Source organism: Pelodiscus sinensis, chromosome 3, assembly GCF_049634645.1.
Source record: "Pelodiscus sinensis isolate JC-2024 chromosome 3, ASM4963464v1, whole genome shotgun sequence".
Lineage (NCBI taxonomy): Eukaryota > Metazoa > Chordata > Testudines > Trionychidae > Pelodiscus > Pelodiscus sinensis.
The window spans coordinates 175,504,850-175,528,783 of NC_134713.1; the positions used below are offsets into that span (position 1 = coordinate 175,504,850).

The window sequence follows — 23,934 nt, forward strand, 5'->3', positions numbered from 1 at the left end:
CTGAGTGACCAAGTGATGCAGCATTTTCTGGCTAAAAGCCATTTGATACTCAGCAGGCTACTTTTTAAGAGTTTCTGAATTAGTTATCTATAGTGAGCATGCACATTAAATGAGCTATGGTGTTGGGTTTTTTTTTTTTGACAACAGTTATCTGTATAAACAGTTATGAAAATGCCTACTATGTGTATTCCTCCCTCCCAAAAATCAAAATCAAACCAAATCCTGTCTCTCCTATGGTTTTATGTAAATCCAGGTCAGTTTCACTCTTGACATTTTAAAACAATCCTTCTCTTATTCAAATATTTAAACAAATATTTATGTCCTAAAATAAATACTATTGGGGAGGAGGGTATAAGTGAAGTACATTAGATACATTTCTGTTGTCACACGAATGTTAATCCTGAGTAACTATGTATTTCAGCAAAGTCACTCTGAGTTTACACCAGTGTAATCAAGAGCAGAAGTTGGCCTATTATCTAAAAGCTGCAAGATAACCAGGATTAGCAAAGCACAGGGCAATGTGGTGATCCACAAACTCTCTTCTCTTACACATCACATAGTCATGTCTTTAAGAAACAGCTTCTGATGCCAAATCCTGAAGTCCATATTCCAGATTGACTTCTCTGACATTGCTAAGGCAGATTTCCCAATGAAATCAGATCTCCTAACTTCATCAGAAATTACCATAAAATAAGAAAGTTGGATTTTCTGTGAAATGTCCTGATTACTAAAATAACTCCTCTGGAGACACTAGCAAGTCTCTTTATTTGAATATATTGGAACATGAGTTTGAACATCTTTTTATATCTGTGTATAAGCTTTGATTTGTTTCGAATAATCCTGTATTATTTCTTTGCCTAGATGAACGAGAGGCAGTTCAGAAGAAGACTTTCACAAAGTGGGTTAATTCACATTTGGCACGTGTATCATGTAGAATTACTGATTTATATACTGATCTTCGTGATGGACGGATGCTTATCAAACTGCTGGAAGTTCTTTCAGGAGAGAGACTTGTAAGTATCTGTATCTTTATATTCTTTTTGTCATCTCGTCACTAAAACCATGGGTGAAATCCTGGCTTCATTGAAGTCCGTAGCAAAATTCCCATTAACATCAGTGGGGTCAGGATTTCACCCATATTTTTAAGAAATCTCTTCTTATGAATTTGTATTGTATTACCGTAAGTGAAGGCTTGATTTAGTTCCCATTAGAAAGAATGCCAATGTCTTTAGTAGGAGTTAGAACTTTAGCATCTTGTCTGTCATTGAGTTACTGTGCAGTATCAGGAAGGTCCTAAACAGCCTCAAATCCCATTGGAATCAGTGAAGGTGCTGAACATGCTATGGCTGTTGGGTGTGTGTAGGGGGGTGTTTGTTTATATAAAATAAACGAACTAGAACTCTCTGAATGAAATCTTTTTCCTCAGCAGTTCTCATTTTCATTAACAGTAAATGAGGGAAGCTATTGACTTGTCTAGCATCTGTGTAATGAAACTTTGGTGTTAAGAAGTGGTGCTGTGGAAGTGTATGACTATTGGAAGTATATTTTGGGGAATGGTGGGGCACTGCTTTTCCCACATAATCATTTAATGATGTCCCTGCTGTTAAAACAGTCTTATCAAAGGAATACAGGTCTTCCGCTGCCACCCAAGACTACATGAGGTTGCAACTGCATAATCAAGTGTCATCACTTGATTTTATTAATGGAAGCCACATGGGCTAAGACCCTACATAGTGAGTTGGTCTCGTGCCCCACAATGTTGTGTTAATAAAGCAAAACTTAATACAGTGATTTCCAAATATTGTTTTAATTATATAAACTCCTAGATGCATACATGTACCCTGTCCTGATATTCTATATTAGGATTAGACATACTTAGTATGCATGTATTAATTTTACTCAATAAATGTCTTTATACTGAATAATTTATTTTAATGTAGTATTCATGTTTGATGTACTCAGTGCAAAAAGTGCTTATTCCAGATACAGTATAATTTTTTTAAATTACACTGGTGTAAATGAGATTAGAGTTGGTCTTCATTGTAAAACTTAGACTTATTTTAGGTATCAAGATTGCAAAGCCTTTGACGCAGTTCTACCCCTTAATTTCAGTTTAGTTAGTTGTGCTAAAGTGAGTTTTGATGTTCCATATCACTTTCTGAGAAACTAAGACCAGCCATGCAACTTCATCTGTGTGGTTTTTTTTTTCCTCACTAAGGTTTGAAAAAAATTGATGATGTATTCAATTAACATATGCTGTAATATTGGGCATAATGGAACCAAGCCAGCAGTATGCTCCTGCATCCAAAGACAGTTTCCTAACCACTGGTCTATTCTTCCACTGAACTATTATTTTTCCATGTTTCAGGATGAGGGCTACAATTTGTGAGACTTACCTCTGTGGTTACATCACCATTAAAATTGCGTATTAGTGGTTGGCAACATTACAAATTCTTATTTTAGCGTTATCACTGTAGAATGTGAGTACAGCCACCTTTGTTTAAACAGCACATTCTTGCATGCCTTCCACTGCAAACATGGTTATAGATAAGGTAAATCATGAAACCTTCAGACAGTTATGCTTAATGAACAATATATTATTCTGACTGTGTAATGTGGCGTATTTGCTGAAATTGTTACTCTTTGTAATTACCTTTCTTTTTTATTCACTGACCATACATTTTAGTGCTATACAAGACAGATCTTGAGATAATCTTTGCTCAAAAAAACTTATCGAGAGCAAACCTAGAAAGTCAAGACTATTGGGATAACAAGACAGAAGCTATCTTAGATATACTATTTTAAAAACTTTAATGTATTCTTTCAATAAAATATATAACAATCTTACACTTGTGTTACAAATTCTAGCCCTCATCCAGCAACAGAAAAGAATACCATAATTTAGCGACTATACCCCACACCGGAATATACCCCACGTTTTTTTCTATTTGAGTAAAAAAAAATTAGTATACCCCACGCATGAATATATAACCCGCAGGGTATACAAGACTTTTCTATGTCAGGTATATTTTCTGAGGGTATATTTGCGGGGCCGGGAGGGAGGGTTTGCACTCACCGTCCTAGGTTCCAGCGCAGCCTCCAGGCGGGGGAGAGCTCATCCCACAGGTTCTGCCGCAGGAAGGGGTGGGGGAGCAGGAACCACCAGCCTCCGGGCGAAGGAGCGCTCACCGCCTGGTTCCTGCGCAGCCGCAGGAAGGGGCAGGGGGATGAGTGCTCCCCCGCCCCTTCCTATGGCTGTGCAGGAACCCAGAGATGAGCGCTCCCCTGCCTGGAGGCTGGTGGCTACGCAGCCACAGGAAGAGGCAATGGAGAACTCACCACCTGGTGAGTTTAAAAAAAAAAAAAATTCTGTATACCCTGCACCTGAGTATACTCCGGCCGGGGGAAGGGGAGAGGTATGTAAAAACAAATATAACCAGCAGGTTAAATTCGCTAAAGTACGGTAATTCAGTGGAAAGACAGACCAGTGGTTAACTTGTGAAGCAGAAGAGCACAGTTCAATTCCATTCCCATCAAAGACTTAGGCTATGTCTACACTGCAGCATTCTTCCGCAAAAGCTTATGCAAATGAAGCGCAGAGTGGAATATTGCCACACTTCATTTACATAATTGATTAGCCGCTTTTGTTCAAGAGGTTTTTGCGCAAAAAGGAGTTGTGTAGACGGCTAATTAATTATGCAACCAAAGCGTGGCAATATTCCACTCTGCGCTTCATTTGCATAAGCTTTTGCGGAAGAAGGCTACAGTGTAGATTTAGCTTAAGTGTTTTACCGTTTGGTAAGTCATTAAGGCATAAATTTTCCAAAAGGGGGTGCTGATTTTGGGTGCATCAACCTTTGCACAAATTTAAACATGAAAGGCCTAATTTTTCCTGAAGTGCTGCTGACATTCAACCCTCTGAAAACCTGTGAGGCATCTCAGGTTGGGAACAACAAAATTAGGACACCCAAAATAACTTAAATTATAGTAACTCTTTAATTATTGCATCCTGTTTACCTGAAGGTCAGACTTCCTGGTCTGTAATTTCTGGGATCACACTGCTACCTTCATTAAATATTGTACTCCTCCTTGCCGTCTTCAATAGACATGATTTCAAGTCCCAGTTTCTGTGTAGATCTTATTACTTGAAATATTGAATGTGCCAAGAGTTTTAGAAGCAGCAAGACAGCGTTCTATAGTCCCACTGAGCAGAGAGAGAGAATCCAGTCAAGATGAAAAAACAATAGTAATTTTGGTTCCACTTACTGTTATTCAGCTTCTCCTAAACCAGTGGTCTCCAACCTTTTTAAGGACAAGATCACTTTCTGAATTTGTCAGTCTAGGATCTACATCACACCCAAATACCCCTGTCCCTCCCCTTCTTCAAGGCCCCACCCTCCTCACTCTGTGAAGTGGGGTACAGGGGAGCGGGAGAGAGTGACATTAGCACCCCCCTGCCTCTGCCTTCCCCACCCTGCACAACAAGCGGGAGCCTCTGAGGGGGTAGCTCTGAGGCTCTGGGCAGGATCAGCAAGGCAGTGTGGGGAGAGGCAGCTGAAGTGCCAGCACTTGAGTCTCCTAGTCAAACCAGTCAGAATCACCTGTCAGAGGCTCCAAGATCTACCAGTAGATCCTGACCTACTGGTTGGTGACCATTACCCTAAACAGAGAAATAAGACTTAAGTGTTGTATGTTGCATAAAACAGAATTTAGCTCAGAATTTAGATGGTCAATACGTACTTCAGAATCTCTGAAAGCTCAAAGGTCAAGCCACTTAAGTAAATTCTGAATGGTGAATTCTGTCATGTATTCTACTAGAAAAGGGAAGATTTAAGGGTATTTGGATTTTTCTTGATTATGTGCACAGGACACATCCAGTCAAACATGTCAATTATGTTCTCAACTAACAATAAATCCAGAAAGGCCAAGAGTCTCAGTGCAAGTGGCTGGGCTGGTTGGGGAGCTCTCATGGGGGTGCAACTTAACTTCAGAGGCACACTTTGCAGCACCCTTCCCCCCCTCCCCCATCCCCCGGGACAGCCAGAGCATCCTGGCAGCTCACCTCCCCACAGCAGCACATGCTCTTCCCTACAGGTCACATGCAGTGTGGCGCCTTGGGTCTTTCTCTTCCCCACCTCCCTGCAGGAAGCTGAGCACTGAAGTGGGGGATGTGACCACGTGGCTTCCATGGCTCATTCCCACCCCCAGCACCGCAGAGGTGGGAAGGGAAAGGCCATGCAGCTCCCACAGCACCCCGAGCACAGGGGAGAGGTCACGAGGTGCAGGTGATGGGATGCAGAATGATGATGCCAGCACTCTGTTGTCCTTCAGGAAAAGGTTTTTATAGAGAGAGATGGGGTGGGGGGCGGGAAGAGAGAGAGAGAGAGATGAAACTTTGATATAACTCAGGCTAACGAACCCCACTTGATAAACTCCATATGAAGCTCATAATTTCTGTTTGAGCCAAAGCATCTCTCTCTTAATAATACATCCAACCCTTAACTTATTGACGCTGTTCAAAATTTGTACTTTATCCAGCTTCAGCTTCCAACTATTGGATCTTGGCATGACTTTTCCTGCTAGATTAAAGGCCACTTTTCTGTGAGAAATCTCCTCCCCATGTAGGCACTGGTAGTAGGGATGTACAATTCCATTTAATTGGTTAGCTGGTTAACTGATTAAATGTGGGGGGGACCACTCCAGCCCAAGTGGACTGGAGCGCCCCTCCCCTCCCCCCGTCCTAGATGAGGGCCCCTGCGTATGGTGGGTGGAAGGCTGCTCCTCATACTGGTTAACTGTAACGGGGAAGCCTCATCTGTCATATGGAACTTGCCCAGTGTTCCAAGATATCCACAGTAATAGCGCTATGAGATGCTCACCTCCTCCTTGTATCTTTTTTTGCGCAAGTTGTCCAGTCCTGAAGATTTAAAACATTTAATTCTAATAGTTGTACTTTAACGTCCTCCCTAGTTACTGGTGGAGTGGAAAGGATTTCACTGTAAGATAGGAATGTGTTCTCACTAGCTGGAAATGCAACACATTTCAATTAGGTGCTTATGCCAGTTTATGCCAATGTTGGAAAGTCCATCAGGCAGAGTAGAAAAGAATGGCTGCTTCTCCATGTAGTAAAAATACGCTTTCTTGTGTAAGAGATCAGGCTGGCTCTTAGAGATGTAGTTTACACCAGTGAGTGATCCTATGTGAATCTGGCACAAAGCCTTGGATATCTTGTGAAGACCGCTTTCTTAAGCTTTCTGTGTATCTCTGGGAGATGTGACATCCCCACCCATCCACTAGGGTTGCCAGGTGTCCAGTTTTCTACCGGATAGTCCAGTTTTTGGGCCTTCTGCCCGATAAAAAAAAAAATCCAGAAAATACCGGACATGTGCAATGTCTGGTATTTCCTGGTTTTCTGGCTGGGCGCCGGGGGGAGTGACTGGGAGGCAGGGTTGAATCAGTGCTAGGAGCCCTGGTTGCATGTGAGGAGGAGGGGGAGCAGCCCGGGCCATGCTCCTGCGCGCACTGGTAAAGCGTGTGGTGGAGCTGCAGCCGGACTGACTTGAGTGGGACGGGAGCGCCCTGAGATCTGCTCCCCGCCGGCTGATTCGCTCCCCTGCCCCCTCCTATCCAGCCGGTTGGTTGATTCTCCCCGACTTCTCCTCCTGATCTTCCCCGGCCAGTGTCATGTGTCATCGTTGTCCCCCCGTCCCATCTCTACCCCCTGTCCCCTGCTGCCAGCTCTGCCTCCCGCTGGCCGGTTCCTGCTCCGGATCTTCTCTGGCCACCCCTGCTGCACCCTGCTTCCAGCAGCCAGTTCTCCCCTCCTCCTCTTCCTGGTCTCCCCCTCCCCCCTCCCCCCCCCCCCCCCCCCGGCCAGCACCGCTCCCCTCCCGGCCGGTCCCTCCTCCCCCTCCCCCCATGAAGTATGTCCGGTATTTTTTTTATGACTACCTAGTAACCCTACCACTGACACAAGATATGATGCTATTTTATGAAAAAAGATTTGAATGAGCTAAATACTCTCTGATGAATAAGAGATAATGGATGCTTTCTTCTTCTGTGACCAGCTTCCTGGTGGACTTTCCACCAGGAACTCTCTGTAACTGAGATTAAACTGGCAGACATCTGTGACAACCTGGGATGAAACCCTGCCAGTCAAAAAGTGCACTTGAAGTCACTTGGACACTATAGAATTTGTCTGTTTGTTTAATCCGAGTGGTCCTCTGGGTGTAACTCATTCAGACTTATTACATCATCTTGTATTACACATGAAATTTCAAGTATAGGGATCAAAAAATCTTGCCTATAATGAGCTTTCTTTGAAGGTTGTATTTCCTGTATTTATTTTTGGGATATGTGCTCAAGTGTAGCTTGGGAACAAACAAGTCTCAAATGAATTTGTTTTGTAAAACATCCTCAGTGAGTGGTGTTTTGATTTAGAAATTTCTATTGCTATGGGCAAATTAGATATTTTCCCTCTAATTGTTTTGAGACCTTAGGATCCAGCCCTGTTCCCATTTTGGGTAAATGATCTGATTCTTCTTCAGTTGAATGCGAATAGCTGTTGGTCCTTAATTACCTATTAAAAATCTTCCAGATACACCAGTATATGATTTTTGTGGAAGCTTCTCAATAAGGTCTGCATGTACCTTGTGTAAACCTGTTAATGTGAGCTCTTGTGTATATGCCAAAGCCTCTCTGCTCTGCTCTGACAGTGTGTGGAAATGTAATCTCTGCCTACTTGAGGCCCTATTACACAGTCAGGGTAGTGTAAAATAGCTGGCATGCACATGAGAATCAACGCCTTGGAAATTTACATCCAGGATCAGAATTAATGCTGACTAAGGCCACTCCATCCCCAAAAGAGAACTTGTGGTCGTAGAAATTTGAAGTGAAACTGTTGACGCTTCGATGTTCTTAAGAATATTTTTCTAGCAAAGCATTTCATGTTTATTACTCATGTTGTTAAGGCTGGTGTTCCTAGGATACATAAGAGAGCTCTAGCTGGGACCTTCTGTCTCTCTTGAGTACAACCCGAAGAAAGGATTTTGCCTGAGTTGTTTCAGTGGCCAGTTAATTATATTCGCTGACTAAAACAAAGAAAACAGTGTGATTTAGCATTTTGGCTGAATTCCCTCAAAGATATTTCATTGAGCACTTAACATAATCAACTATTATGTTTATCTACAGAACCAAGTTTATTTAATTTTATTATGTTTTATACCTGAAGTTCATGTGACATTGGGTCTTGATTAAGAAACAAACATTACTTTCATGTTGCTGCTGGTTGTTTTTTTTCTTTTAAATAAATTAGTTGGAATAAGTGTTCTGCTGTTTTGATAAAAATCTGTACTACTTTAAAGGTGGAAAAACATTTGTGAAACTTCTTTTTCGTGGTGCCTCATCAATTTATTTAGGGACCAAATCTAAGCTGCCTTTAAAAGAGTTAAATATTGGCAGAACATGTCCTTTAGAGTTAACAATTTCTTTTTGTGTTCATGCACTGCTGAGTTTGTTTATTTAATATGTTTCCCAATGCAGCAAATATTACTTTAAAAACAAATTTAGGATGCTTAGTAGACAAAGGCATGTGTCAGTACAACATACCAGGAAAATCATTAGTCTTCCAGTTAGCAAAAGAAGGTAGCAGATTCAAGATGGTGATTGGGAGTTAGAATGAAATTTCCTTTACTTTTGCATCCGAGACTTGATCATGTTCTCAGCGTGTGTTGAGTTTCATCCATTAAATCAGCCAAATGATCCTCAGTCCTCTATGGGTGTGGTAACCTATGTCAGTTTGGTTCCATAAGCAGATGACATTGGTTGTGAGAGGATGCACTGGTTCTCTGAATTGTTTGGACACGTTTCATCCAGAGAGAACCACAAAGCAATACTATCATTTTAAAAATGAGTTTTACAAGGGAAAACAATTTGAAGAAAGAAGTAAATAACCCCATTCTCTCAAGGAAGCAGTGCTTGCCTCATATTGAAAGGGGTTATTCTGGGTCCAAGCCTGAGATGACACTGTGTCCCATAAATGGTATTTGACCACAGATCATGAATTGTGTTTTTTAATTTTGTTGTCGGCATTAAAAATCCCATCTGGAGAGCAAATATATAATATCGCCAGACTGAGCATGGAAAATGTAGATAACTGCACTTGTTTAGACTGAAACTAGAAAAATATGTTTCTCAGTAATATCATTTTTCTTTGTGTTTTGCTTGGTAGCCCAAACCAACCAAGGGAAGGATGCGCATCCATTGTTTGGAGAATGTTGATAAAGCCCTCCAGTTTCTTAAGGAACAAAGAGTGCATCTAGAAAACATGGGATCCCATGATATTGTGGATGGGAATCACAGGTTGACTCTTGGCCTTATTTGGACCATTATTCTGAGATTCCAGGTAAACAAATTTTATTTTTGTGTGCTACATGTTTATTCTCAGTGAGCCCGATCCTCCAAGTTTCTGGGGAACTCCCGAGAAATGCCAAGTGCCCCTTGGTCACATGACTTGAAGGGGAGCTGAGAGTACTTGGTATTCAGCAGGACCTCTCAGGAGCTTACAGAAATTGACAGCAGCTTGCATGATTGATGCCTAAGACCTTGTCTATATTACTGTGGGCTGTCAACCTAAGTTAAGCAACTTCAGCTAAGTGAATAAGGTAGCAGAAGTCAGTGTATTTAGGTTTGGTTACTGCTGTGTCTTCACAGCGGTAAGTCAAGATCTGATGCTCTCCCATTGACTTGCTTACTCTTCGTGTTTTGGTGGAGTACCAGAGTCTATGGGAGAGTGCTCGATGGTTGATTTATCATGTGCAGATGTGATGAGTCAACCCCCGCTGGATTGATCACTGCCCATCAATCCAGTCCATAATGAAGACATGCCCTAAGTTGTGCTATTTATCTGTTGCAGGAAGTGAATGAGAACTGTCAGCCTAGAGTTTTCTCTCTCTCATTCAGATACTGTTTTTTAAACATAGATAAATATAAGGCTCAGAGAACAAAATAAACTATATATCACACACAGAAATACCTTAATAATAAAAATGAAATAAACACTGAAAATCACTGCAATTGATTTGCAGAGATTTCAGTTTAGTCTTAACCCATAATGTAAATGTGTAATGCTTATTTCTCTTATCTTTCTACTCTCGACAGCCACAAAATTATTTAAAATAGTAATCATTTAACCTTTTTATTGCTTTGTTTGTATGGTTTTAAGTAATGAGTGGGAATATTGGTTGTTTGAATATTTATAAGATACAGTGGAGTATTCCACTCAGTGGAGTAGAAATTAATTTTCGAAAGTAAAGGTCTCTAGCTTTTAAACTGGTCTGAAATAGCAGCTAAGTCCCAATTAATTGTTATGGCGGTCACAGTGCTATTCCCATCTGTCCCTTACATGTAAGGGAAAGCTTATATTGTTAAATTTCTCTTCATTGGGTTGTACCCATATCTGCATTTTTTGTTAGTCTCCAAAATGCTGCAAGACTATTCACTGGTTTTTCAGTTCTTTGCTCTACAGTTACCCTGATATGAAGTCCTTAGCTTCAAAAAATAGTTTCATGCTGACTTCTGTAGGATAAACTAGTACAGGTTGGACCTTAGGACCTGACTGGTCCTGGATGAGGGAATTTGACAGACAACGGGAGGTCCCCTGACAGTGGCCCATGGTCCCTCCCCTATACTGTTTTCTTTGGCCTGGTCAGACTGCCTGCTTGCCAGCCCCAGCCCTGGCTCTGCTACCTCCCAGGTGGCACGCGGCATTGCTTCTACTGGGCTGCTGCGGCCAGGGCCAGGTTTCCTCTCCCGGGCAACTACATCCCCAGCCCCGCTGCCAGGTGGCACATGTCCCCAACTGTGCTGCTTCTATCATACTGCTGCAGCCTCGGCCCTGCTGCCAGGAGACAGGCAGCCCTAATTATGCTGCCTCAGCCTCCCAGGTAGCTGTGCACTTGCTACTGCCACCCAGGATTTTATGGCCCTGCTGCTGTCTGGGCTGATGCAGCCCCAGCCAGTCTTCCCCTCCTGGGCAGTCATGGTGCCGGCCTGCTGCTGGGCAGCAGGTAGCCCAGACAGCGCTCCACCAGCACCAGGGTTGCCCCAGCACTGCTGCTGTCCTTGCTGCTGTGGCTCTGCCATCACCAGACTCGTGGGACTCCCAGCTGCTGGCCCTCCTGTTCCGGGATTCTCTTATCCATGAGCATCGATGGTCATGGCAGAGCATGGATGTTGTCAGATGAGAGAGTCCTGGTTAAGGGAGGTGCAACCTGTAACAAGATGCTTTTGCAAGCTTGCCATTGCTTGCATGTGCATCTGATGTCCCTTTAGCATATAATAAGTGATGCTATGGCTGGATCAAAAATAAAATTAATTCTTGTGTATTGTGACTTTTTTTTCCTGTCTGAAAGCCTCAGGTCCTACTTATGGTAGATATTTTGTTTGCCTTTGACCTGTTAAAATATAGACACTCCTACTCAAAGACACATGGGATGGTGCAGTGTTTTCTTTTCACACTGAAAATTTCTTGAAGTCACTGGACATTTTGGATATGCAAGTGTTAGCAAGGCTGGCCCCAAAGCTGTCGATGTGGAACCTAGGACCTACCTGTAAAGAAAATTAAAAAGAGGCAAATGTAGTAGAGTGATTAATGTCTGAACACGTTATATGTAACCGAAGGGTCTGGTTAGAAAAGACCTGGTTGCCCTTTTCTAGACATCTGTAATAATAAATTCAGCCAGCCAATGTGCCAAGCTTCATTGCTGTTGTGTTTTTTGGTTTTTTTTCCTTCCCGTAATAAGAAAGGGAATGATCTAACTTCCATTGAAGTAAGTGAGAGTCTTTATTGACTTCAATGGTGGTTGGAGCCCTAGTCTATATAAAATATATAGCTTTGCAATATATCTAGGAAGTCTAAATTTTTGGAATAAAATATTTGCCCTAGATTACTATCTTTATTTAAAAGTGAATAAAATTGTAGATTTCAGCATGTTTGGTTGTGTTGCTTTTTAAAGCCAAAACTACAATTCCACTGAACTCTTTGGCAAAAGCATTTTGTCTTCTAAGGAACCAGGATCTGTCCCTAAGGCTTCCATCTCACAAGATGATGAGCCCAGGCTGTAGGCAGAGGGGTACTTAGCACATTGCAGGAGGCACAGAAAAACTTGCCACGTTAGGCCATGTTCTGTATAAAAAAAGATTTGTTTTGACAATTCAAACCGGATATTTCAGGAGAATCTTAAATTATTTGTCCATGGACTCTTTAAAAAAAAAAAAAAAAAAATCTTACAGTGAATTAAAGGCAAAGAAAGCTGTTCATCTGATTTTTGTTCTAAGTAAATCTACATAAATGACTTGTGCACTGCTGCTCTTCTGCTTTGCTGTTCCTTGGTTTCTATATTGCTTTTGCTCTGGTATTAATATGGCTCAGAAATGACAAATTGATTTAATTACAACTGGTTTGTGAATCCTAGATCCAAGATATCAGTGTCGAAACTGAAGACAACAAAGAGAAGAAATCTGCTAAGGATGCCTTGCTCCTGTGGTGCCAGATGAAGACAGCTGGGTGAGTGTGGATTAAAAGATTATCTGAAAAATTCGTACAGCATTCTGAGGTTGTATTGAAATTGTAAATGTGTAAATACTTATTTTCTTAAATGGATTGAATTTAGACAAGGTAATCAACAGAAATGCTCAGATTGATATAAAACGCTTATATTTACAAGTCAGTAAATTCTGGCTTGCTTATGTTTCTTTTATGTGTTCTTAGATTCTGATATTTAGCACCTAGAATTCAGGAAAGGCTTCTGGCTCAGCACCCCCTTTCTAGTCATACTGTGAAATTTTGATGACTCTTTAGTGGGACGTTGGCTTCCAGATTTTTCCCTTAAATTTTTGTGTGAAGTCATTGATAACTTTCATTTTAACTGTTAGAGAAGACTTGGGCAAAGTTCTTCAATGTTTTCAGTGTAGTTTTGGGCCATTCTGGTGAGCAACCTGCAGCCCATCAGGGTTCTGTGTGTGGCTTGCAAGACATTTTAGGTTTCCTATTGGTGTTACTAAAGTGACACACATGTGGAGTGACGTGCGTGCTGATTGCACAAAACATTGACTGTGAGAGCCATGCACTCCCTCCCTCTGCATCCAATCAAAGTGCTGCTATGGTTCAGTTGGCACACCCCGCAAATTCTAGGTACACAAGCACAGTTAGCAAAACTACCCTATCATGGGAAACCATTTTGGTTATGAATCTTGTATCCCACTAAGATGCAGGGCCACTCATACAGCCCACTCGCTAGCCTGGGATGCCCCACTAAACAATAGTGTTCTGATCATGGATCATTGGTTTATTGTTGTAAGATTGACAGGACTCTGATTTATAATCCTGGGCTGCTGTTACTTTAAATTTTGTTTTGGAATATGAACTAGGAATAGAGATCTGTTTCTGTGAAAGTCAGAGTCCCTTCCCTTTGACTTCTGTGGAAGCAGGCCAAGTCTTAGATAGTTGAAAATGGATGCAATCCTTTTGAGTTTGAGTGTTTGTTGAATAGGATGTTCTGTATCTTTTCCTAGAGTATCTTTAGAGCCCAAAGAACTTATCTGAATCTTGCTTTCTAAATGGAATCTCAGAAAATTCTTAACATTTAAATAATATAATTTTCACTTCTGTTGTGGGGTTACTTTTTGCGGTGGGGGAGTTGGGATTTTTTTATTTTCTTTTTTTTTTTTTGGATGGTGTTGGTTGGCCAAAAGGACTTAATGAAACAAAGATACTCAGTTTAGTCTCAAGAATGGTATAATTCTGCGGTCTGCAGTTCAAGTCTGCCAGCAAATCTCCTAAACTGCAAAGATAGTCTGTCTTTTTAAAAATAAGAATTCCGCATTGTGCAATGGAATTCAGCCTACGTAATGTCTTGTGCTGTATGCTAAACTTCAGTGGATTTGGCCCACAGAATATCTTTTGAGGGCAGCAGAGAAAAAGTGTATCAATGGGAACACCGTTACTGCTTCTCTGAAACAGACTTCTTGGTGTCCCGCTGCCTCTGCAGTAGCCACATATGTTATTTAGTGCAGGTTTGAATTTGTTAGGCAGTTAAGGCTTTGATTTTTCACATTCAGAAAGAGGGATTACATAATCAAAAGTATTTCCGAAAAACCTTTAGTAGCCGCCTTGCTCTTAACTGGCTATGTATTATTTATAGAAATCCACTGCTTGTTCTCTTCATGAAACTTTAATGTATAGCAAATTGAAGCATTATTTAGGGATATAAAATCCCCTTTTAAAAAGTTAACCAGTTAAACATTGCATTTAACCAGGATTCTGCAGGCAGTGAGCCTAGCTGGGCCCACCATGCCAGGAGTGGGAAGCTGCTCTGGCCCAGCCAAGCCCGCCACCTTGCAAGGGGGGCTGTTCTGACTGGGCCAGGACCACCACACTATGCCACAGGCAAGGCAATGCTTGGGCTGGACAAGGCCTGCTACAACCTGACCTTGCTTCAAGTTATGAGAAGAAGCTGCATACCAAATTTGGTAGCCCTAGCTCTTACCCTTAAGAAGTAGTTCTTGAACAAATGGACTAAGAGAGACAGACCGGGGTGCATCTCTAAACTATATAGTAAGAAGATTTTAAGTACCTCAAAATAATATCAGCTGAGTTGAGTCAACAAGTGACTTGAGACTTGAAGAGATTGGAATGATACACATTGAAGACTGAGCACCAAAGATTAAAACAACATCCCTAACTTTTTAAAGTTATCATCACACATGTAGAAAGTATAACCTTTCTTTTAGAAAAACAGAGATGCTCTTTTTCCTTGCTACTGACATGAATAGAAAACAGTCATTGTGATTATGAAACTGTAATACAAGTCAAACCTCTTGTTCGGCACCCTCTGGACCGTACCAGTGCTGAACCAGAGAATTTGCAGGACCACAGGAGGTCATTATAGTCTAGCAGCATTACCAACACATCCACTGCTTACTGGGCTCTTAGGAGACATCGAGGGGTAAATTAGAACTAAATAACAGCACAGAACACTGAGAGCCAGGACTGGTGGCTGTAAACAAATTTTATGGGACTGTGGGGAAACTTGGCCACACTCATGAATAAGTGGGCATCTGGCTGGCTAAAATCATGCCAGACACTGAGGTTGCTGGAGTGTGCAGGACTAGAAAGGTTGTAATTGCAGGGCCCACAACATTTTGGCACCTGAGGTGGGGAGCTCAAATTAGGCCCCCATGCCACCTTTTCGCCTGCTTGCCTGTTATGTCTCTTGTGCCCTCCTTCCTCCAGCACAGCATTCCACCATCTCTCTGCATCTAGAGCAGAGAGAATACATATGCACCAGCAGCAGACACAATTTTCTACACTCTGGGTCCTAGTGGTGCCCCACCCCCACCCTCCCACAGTCTGGCACCTGAGGCAGCTGCCTCTGTTTGCCTCATGGTACGGCCAGCCCTGTGTAATTGTCACTGCTACAACCAGCTTTCACTGATGTAATGTGCAAAGCCAGAGCAGGAATGCTATATTGATTATACTCTTTCTGGTTTTTGTTGTGTCAGTTATCCCAATGTCAACATACACAACTTTACAACTAGCTGGAGGGATGGGATGGCTTTCAACGCACTAATCCATAAACACAGGTATGTCCTTGGAACATTCTTTTCAGATTTTAGAAAGAGGAAACTGTTGCTGTGTACTCACCGCTGTGTAGTATGGTATTTGCTGTATTGGTTTTTAAATCTGTGGGAGCTGAAGATGTGTTGCAAGAATATTAGAGTCCCATGGCCAAAAGATAAACAAAATAATCAGATATGTCTTCACATCTCTTCCCAAGTGGTAGTTGCACATCAAAATGGCTACAGAAGAATGAATCTTTTATATGTGCTAGACTCAGAGGGTCCAATAGAATTGCCCGGTCCCTGGGTGGTGGGGGGGTTAGGGTTGGCAGCAGTGGCAGCGCCAGGCTTTTTGAAGGGGCGGAGCTGGCAGTAGCCAGCCTGCAGCTCCACCTCTTCCCCTATACACCCCCCCCCCCCTTCAGAGCTGCCTGGAGTGTGCCATGCTGGGCTTCCACAGCAATTTAAAGGCCCCAGTGCTCTGGCCCCTGCTGCTGTCAGTTACTCCAGGGGTGGCCTGGAGGCCTGTGCCCTTTTGAACCCCCTCCACACCCCCAGGCCTGGACTGACTAGCTGCTTGGCAGTGTCAATGCCATACCTAAATAGGCAATTACGGCTTAGCATGTGCTAGCCTTTCTTGTGCTAACTAGCACCCTTGAATTCAGTGGGGCTACTTGTGGACTATGGTGATACGCTGCCTTAGTAAGGTGGCAGAATTTGGCCCCAAGTTAAATGTTCATTAGGGTCTAAACCAAGGGTTCTCAAACTTTTTTTACTGGTGAACCCTTTCACATAGCAAGCCACAGAGAGTGATTTACCCCCCCCCCCCCCCATAAGTTAAAAATGTGTTTTTTATATATTTAACACCATTATTAATGCTGGAAATAAAGCTGGGTTTGGGGTGGAGGCTTACAGCTCATGACCCCCTATATAATAACCTCACGAGCTCCAGAGGAGCCCAACCCTCAGTTTGAGAATCTATGCCACTAGTACTCACATTGGTGACTACTTGCACAAGTGAGTGCTCACGAATGTGAGTAAAGGCTGCACAACCCTATCTGTCGGTTACTCACTTTTCTTCACTTTAGGTCACATTAATTCATGGTAAATTATCCCTGTTTTTTTCAAGAGGCCAGATTGTGCCACCCTGGCACGTGCTGCACAGCACTTTATTCCTTCAGAATCCCACTGACAGGGTGCTTAAGAATTAAAGTACTGGACAATGCATGTGAAGGTGTCAGAAACTGGTCCAAATTTATCTCTGGTGAACTTGACTCCATACGTCTCTACTGCTATTTTGGGTGCCTTGGATTTATTTTTATTCATTCATTTTAAAGTAACATGCTTGTGTATTGAGTGAAATCAACTGTTTTTCTTATTCTTTAGGCCTGATCTGATTGACTTTGACAAGCTGAAGAAATCAAATGCACACTACAATCTGCAGAATGCTTTTAACCTGGCAGAGCAACACCTTGGTCTCACTAAGCTTTTGGACCCAGAGGGTAAGAATTCCTACATTTACAGTAGTTGACTGGCTGTGTGGGGAGGAATGTCATTCCCCTTTACACCCTTCCCTCCCTCGAGGTGATGTTTTGTGGCAGCCTTTTGTGTTGGAAGGGCCACTGGATGCTACACTCTTCTGATCTTTACCACTCCCTGCATTTTTTTCTGAGGAGTAGGTAAGAGATCAGAGCAGTGTTGGAGATGTCCACTTCTGCAAGGCACCTTCAGTCCCAGTCCAGGTTCACAGGACTTGAGTTCTCATTCTCTCATGTGGTAATGTTTTACTGCAAGTAGATCACCATGCTGCCCCAGAAATCCCAGTGAAGAAGCATCTCTATCATCTGTATGGTAGAACTTTCTCTCTAAGCATACAGGACACATTCTTCATAGAACTGTTAGCTGCATTTTTCAGCCAACTAGCAAGTATTATGTTCATGTGTGGTATGTAGTTTTAAGTGAAGGTAATATTAGAATAGGGAGCTTTATTGTCACAGGGAAGGTAAAGATCATGTTGTCACTGGGCAAGTTTCTTCTTGCTGACTTTTTTCAATAAATCAGAATTTCTGCACTGATAGGAAAGAATTTACTCTCCATCTGCACTCATTAAAGGATTCTTTTGAACAAATATCCAGCTAGGTTTGCTTGCCCTAGTGAATTCTAGATATGATTGTGGGTGGCTGTCTGCAACTCCGTGGTTCTGAAGGTTGGAATTTCATGTCTAATACTCTTAACACTATCGTAACACCATCTTTCTAAGTATTTGATAGATTTTATGCCTCACAACACTCCCGTGAAAATAGGTAACTATCAATCTCACATAGACTTTTGGAATAGAATCAAAAAGTTATGATTCCCAGTTCTGTACTTCAAGGAGAGTTTACATTCTCTAACCCTAACACAGAATATAGCAACGAGTAGTTCTGTAGCACTTTAGAGACTAACAAAACATTATATTATCATGAGCTTTCGTGGGCAAAACCCACTTCCTCAGATGAGACACTTTCTCTTAAGTTACATTTTTCACTTTTTTTAAAATTACAGACTAACACAGCTACCTCTCTGAGACTAAATACAGCACTTAGTAATGATGGTGTTTTATACCTGTCACTACCAAAGAATTTGAGACTAACTTGGAACCATTGAATGTATTTTAGTTTAAGCACAGAAGGCTAGACATCAGATAAAATGTGGGAAGCTGAAAGGCCACTGAACCCACATCTTTGTGTCATGTGCTGACAATCCACTACACTGTATGTTACTGTTTCAAACCACATAGCCCACAGTATACTAAAGTAACTCTTATTTGGTTTTCAGATATCAGTGTTGACCATCCTGATGAAAAGTCAATTATCACCTATGTGGTGACATATTACCACTACTTTTCTAAGATGAAAGCTTTAGCTGTTGAAGGAAAACGTATTGGAAAGGTTTGCAAGCTAAGATTTTATATGTGATGCAGTCAACTAAAATATTTATTTCTATGGAGCTCGTCAGCCCATTGTATATGTTCACATTCAAGATTAAAAGCTAACACTAGAAGTTCCTACAGAATATAAGAAGTGGTTAATCTTCCCTGATATTTCCATCCATATCTTAATAAAAGCCATTTAGCTGATATTTTATTTTGCTTATTAACTTTTACCTAGATGTTTCTTTCCCCTGCCCTTTTGGGCTATGTCTAGACTGCAAGCCTCTTTCGAAAGAGGCTCTTTCGAAAGATACTTTCGAAAGAGCCTCTTTCGAAAGAGAGCGTCTAGACTGCATGCGGAACTTTCGAAAGAGCAAGCCGCTTTTTCGAAAGAAAGCATCCAGTGAGTCTGGATGCTTTCTTTCGAAGAAGCCCTATTTACATTCAAGAACGCCTTCTTTCGAAAGAAGGCGTTCTTCCTCGTGAAATGAGGTTTACCGCCGTCGAAAGAAAAGCCGCGTTCTTTCAATTTAATTTCGAAAGAACGCGGCTGCAGTCTAGACGCAGGTGAAGTTTTTTTTCGAAAAAAGGCTACTTTTCCCGAAAAAAAACCCTGAGTCTGGACACAGCCTAACTGTTCCCCACTTCCCAAGAGTTTCTCTTTCTCTTTCACTCTTTGCAGCTTTGAGGAGTACCCTTTGTTTATAAAGCACACATGCTTTCTCTCCCACCATCCTTGCAGTTGAGCCAGACTGAATCCTTTCTCAATTAGGTCCCACACTCTGCCCCTCAATTTGCCTGCAATCATGGGAATTCACTAGGGAGCTGTACATGGTACCCACCCCTCAGTTATCCTATACCCTCTCCCCCGTTGCATTCAGGAATTAGCAGTTGATTTGTAAGCTAAGTCCCCTGCACAGTCTCTTTTGAAGATGTAGGATGGAAATGTGTCTAAACTGGTCTGGCCTTGTGTGTTTTTTTTTTTTTTTTTTTTTTTTTTCCCCCCCCCCCCCTGCTTGTTACAGGTGCTTGACAATGCTATTGAAACAGAGAAAATGATAGAAAAATATGAATCACTGGCTTCTGACCTCCTTGAGTGGATTGAACAAACCATTATCATTCTGAACAATCGCAAATTTGCCAACTCCCTGGTTGGTGTGCAACAGCAGCTACAGGCATTCAACACTTACCGCACAGTGGAGAAACCACCCAAGTAAACTCACTCTGCTTCTTCTTCTTTTTTTTTTTTTTAAATATTAATCCTCATTTTAAGAAAAGAGCTTAAAAATCTCTGGTATCCTGTTTCTACTTAGTATTGATCTTTTTCACTCAACAGTGACTTGTTCCCTCTCACTCATCCACACACACAGTAGAACAAGTAAATATTGTGCCATTTGCAAGATCTCAGATACCAGGAGATACCGCCTCTCAACAACTACTCATAGTAATGTACTACAAGGAGCAATAGCATATCATTATCAGACAATAATGCCACCATTTATGCATGTCAGCATTATAATACATACACACAGCTAATAATAGGATTTCATTGTTTATCCTAGATGAAGAGTGAGTGTCTCTGGTTTTATAAAACAACTTTGATAGCTAAAAGCTGATGTAACAAGGAACTAAGCCAGTTTAGTTTTGTAAACTGCCATACAACATTATGACCCTATAAATATATTTATCATCCGTTAATGCAACTTTCATTAATAATAATCGCCATCCAGAAACATTACTATTGCTGTGGGTTTCATAGTGTTTATAAAGGGAATGTATTTTCTAGGAAGTGCTCTAAAGGCCTGCTTCAAAAGAGTCTCATTGACTTCAATGGACTTTGGATCTAAACATAAATTCCTGTGTCAGTAGATTAATTAGGTCAGTTCATGAAATAAAAAAAATCTCTCCCCTGCTCTCGGAGGGATTTAAATATATAAACACAAACTGGCTGACTTTGTCTAGTCATTGTGCCTTTTGAACGAGTTGGTTCTCGTGGGCATTTCTCGTGTCCTTCCTGCTCTCACATAGAATGAAACAGAAAAAAAGGACTGATTGTATTGCTGAGCTATGGACAATGTCTGTCCTGTAAGAAAACACACGTTAGTGCCTTAGAAGTGATGAAATATTCATTTTAACCATGTTTTTCTTTTGGGCATTTTCGTCTAGATTTACAGAAAAAGGAAACTTAGAAGTACTGCTTTTCACCATCCAAAGCAAAATGAGAGCTAACAATCAGAAAGTGTACATGCCACGAGAGGGCAAACTCATCTCCGACATTAACAAGGTGAAAGCATAAACACTTTTTTCAGCTCCTCATGAGCATCTCAAATGTTTCTTTTCTTTTAATCTCAGTTCCAGCTTGCTAGGGAGAAAACTGTTCCTCACGCCTACAACCCTAGACTTAGGGGATCCGAAAGGGTTGAGGGGGTGGAATGGTATTTCCTGCAGGCCACACTTGGTAACTACTTCTGTTAGCAACAGCATTTACAACACTTGCATGTGCTCCCTCTGCTGGGGGGAAAGGTGACTGGTGTTGTGACAGCTGTAGATCCATTGGCCTTTTCCTTCTCGCTAGTCCCACTCCCCAAGAACTCACTGGGTAGTCTGTGGAGGATCTGTAGTCATTCTTCCCGGTGTGGGTAGCCAGATATGCACTAGCTCAAGATGGCATGCGAAAAATAGTAATGTGGCCACAGCAGCTGGGGCTAGCTACCCCAGTACAAGAGGTTGAGTGGGATTTACTTGGATGGCTGGCACCTCCTGGTTGCTTCGTAGGCATGCCCTTTGACAGGCAAGAACAACAACAGTTAGAGATTATTTTCCCCACATTTTTCCAATGAACTGTACCAGTCATCAAAGCCTCCTGCAGGCAGCTAATGCAGAATCAAGGGTCTTCCTTGGCCACAGAACAGGGAGCAAGATTTGCCCCCTAAGCTTTTCTGTCTTAATGTCCATTATGTGAGAGTTAGGGAAAGGAAAGATCTATGTGAAGACTCCGGGAACAATTTTGCTGGTTCCAAGTCAGAGTTTACCCAGCTAGCTGTTACTCTGGTACAGCTGGCTGAACATCAACAGGTCTGACAAGATCTTGTGGGGATAACACATGATTTCTAACCCTGAGCTTCCCTAATTTGCTTTTTATCATATTTGGAATTCCCAGAGCAGCTGTTGCTGGTGTCTGCGCTTCACTCTGCCTCCTGGAGAGCAGTAAACTCCACAACTCCCCTGTTTGTTAGTTCCTATGCCTGTGAATGCCTAAAATACTTTGCCTGAAACCAAAGTCACATCTTTTAGGATTTAGACTAGAGGAATCTATGGTAGTGTCTGGTTAATTGGGGGTATTTTTTTAAAAAATTAGAAGGCTCTGTAAGGCCTATTAGTTTGAATTTTTTAATGTGTAATTTTTATGGCAGTTGTTTAATGTACACAAATAGCTTTTTACTCTTTTTAAAAAGGTCTCCCACAACAAAAGAAATAGAACCCATGTTTTGCTCTTATTTTAAAAGTCAGACTTTAAAGATCTATATGCAGGAATGATTTGGAAGAAAGAACAGGTGAATCCATATTTTCTCTTTAAAAGGGAAAGATTTTAGCTTTTTTGGGGAAAGTTTATATGCACTTACATGTACAAATTCAAACCTATTGTTTTGCTTAAAGAAAATAGATGTAAAGCAAATAAAGGTCCTTGCAACACTCCAGTGAGGCAGGCAGGTTTAATACCCAGTTCATAGAGAGGTAAATCGAGGAACTGAAAGTTTAAGTAGTTTGCCATAGCCACACGCTCACAGAACTGGGTATGAAGCTGATAGTCTTGTGCTCTTTCACTAAATACTGTGGGCCAAATTAATCCTTTACATAACTGCTTTGGCCACAATGAATTTACATCAGCAATTAATTTTGGTCCATGGTATTGATTTCATGCAAAGTTGATGAGATTCCTCAAAGTTCTTTAAAACTATGATGTGTTCTTTCATCTCTTCAGGCCTGGGAAAGACTGGAAAAAGCTGAACATGAAAGAGAACTGGCACTGCGAAATGAGCTCATAAGACAAGAGAAACTGGAACAACTTGCACGCAGATTTGATCGCAAGGCAGCTATGAGAGAAACTTGGCTGAGTGAAAATCAACGTCTGGTTTCTCAGGTGGTGCTTTCAGAATTATTTGTATGACTAAAATTATTACCATGAATAATTGAGGGATCTAGTTCCTATGCACGATATATTTTCCTTCCTTTGTTAGGTGACTTAGTTTGTGAAGTGTGTTTAGACTCCCTCTGAACTAATTAGGCAAGTCTGTATTCTAAAACCATGCAGGAATATCTCCCTAATATTCCCCGTTTCCATGGAAAGGTGTAATTCCACTGAATTCACTAGCCATTAACTTTTTCCTACCAAGGATGAATTTGATTCATTGACATTACAGATAGAAAATGCCTAGTAGGTCCCCATGTTACATGGGGAAAACCATGAATTGGCCATTACAGGTTGAACTTCTCTGGTCTGGGACTCTCTGGTCTGGTGACATCCGTGGTCTGGGCAGGCTCACAGATGTTGCTGGACATGAGAGCCCCAGAAAAGAACAGCTGGATCAGAGAGCCCCAGAGGCTCCCAGGCTGGTCGTGGAGCCCCAGCAATGTGCTGACAGACCCTCAGAGAGCCCAGAGTCGGTCAGCAGAGGGACCTCCCCCGGTCCAGCAAACTCCGTCCTTCAGGTCTGGAGGGTGCCAGACCAGGGAAATCCAGCCGGTACTATATCTGCTATTTTTATCAATTAATATATTTTCAGCGTGTTTTGAAGCCCCACACTTGCTAGCAAAAGTAACAATATACAGCTTTGTTTGAGCAATAGCCTTTCTGAGACCCGGGGATTACTAAAATGAATTCTGTGCATTTTACAGGATAACTTTGGTTTCGACCTTCCTGCCGTGGAGGCTGCTACTAAAAAGCACGAGGCCATTGAAACAGACATTGCAGCATACGAAGAACGAGTCCAGGCAGTAGTTGCTGTTGCAAAGGAACTTGAGGCTGAGAATTACCATGATATCAAACGCATCACTGCAAGAAAAGACAATGTTATACGCTTGTGGGAGTACCTGCTGGAGCTGCTCAGGGCACGGAGACAAAGACTGGAGATGAACCTTGGCCTGCAAAAGATATTCCAGGAAATGCTTTACATTATGGACTGGATGGATGAAATGAAGGTAAATGTCACAAAGATAAGATGATGGCAGGAAACTGCTGCTGCTTAGAGATTGTGCATGTCCTTTATCTGTTTAAATTATGTTTGTTTTAAACGTAATGTCTCCATAACCACAAGTTCAAAAACAGGAGTTCCCCATTCACGTACATCAATTCACTTCTTGAAACACAATGCTGGGCTCTTTAAAATATAAAATTAAACTGTTTC

General features: G+C 41.8%; 1 protein-coding gene across 5 annotated transcripts in view; it reads left to right on the forward strand.

Annotated features, from left to right (window-relative positions):
- SPTBN1 (spectrin beta, non-erythrocytic 1) overlaps nt 1–23,934 on the forward strand; it is a 212,713-nt gene that overhangs the window by 134,850 nt on the left and 53,929 nt on the right. For all 5 annotated transcript variants that reach the window (XM_075925482.1, XM_075925484.1, XM_006122116.3 and 2 more), the window contains 10 exons: nt 862–1,013; nt 9,230–9,403; nt 12,474–12,565; nt 15,562–15,642; nt 17,005–17,120; nt 18,436–18,548; nt 19,555–19,742; nt 20,696–20,813; nt 22,512–22,670; nt 23,426–23,728. In XM_075925482.1, the coding sequence (XP_075781597.1) occupies nt 862–1,013; nt 9,230–9,403; nt 12,474–12,565; nt 15,562–15,642; nt 17,005–17,120; nt 18,436–18,548; nt 19,555–19,742; nt 20,696–20,813; nt 22,512–22,670; nt 23,426–23,728 (1,496 nt within the window). The remainder of the gene's footprint in view (nt 1–861; nt 1,014–9,229; nt 9,404–12,473; nt 12,566–15,561; nt 15,643–17,004; nt 17,121–18,435; nt 18,549–19,554; nt 19,743–20,695; nt 20,814–22,511; nt 22,671–23,425; nt 23,729–23,934) is intronic.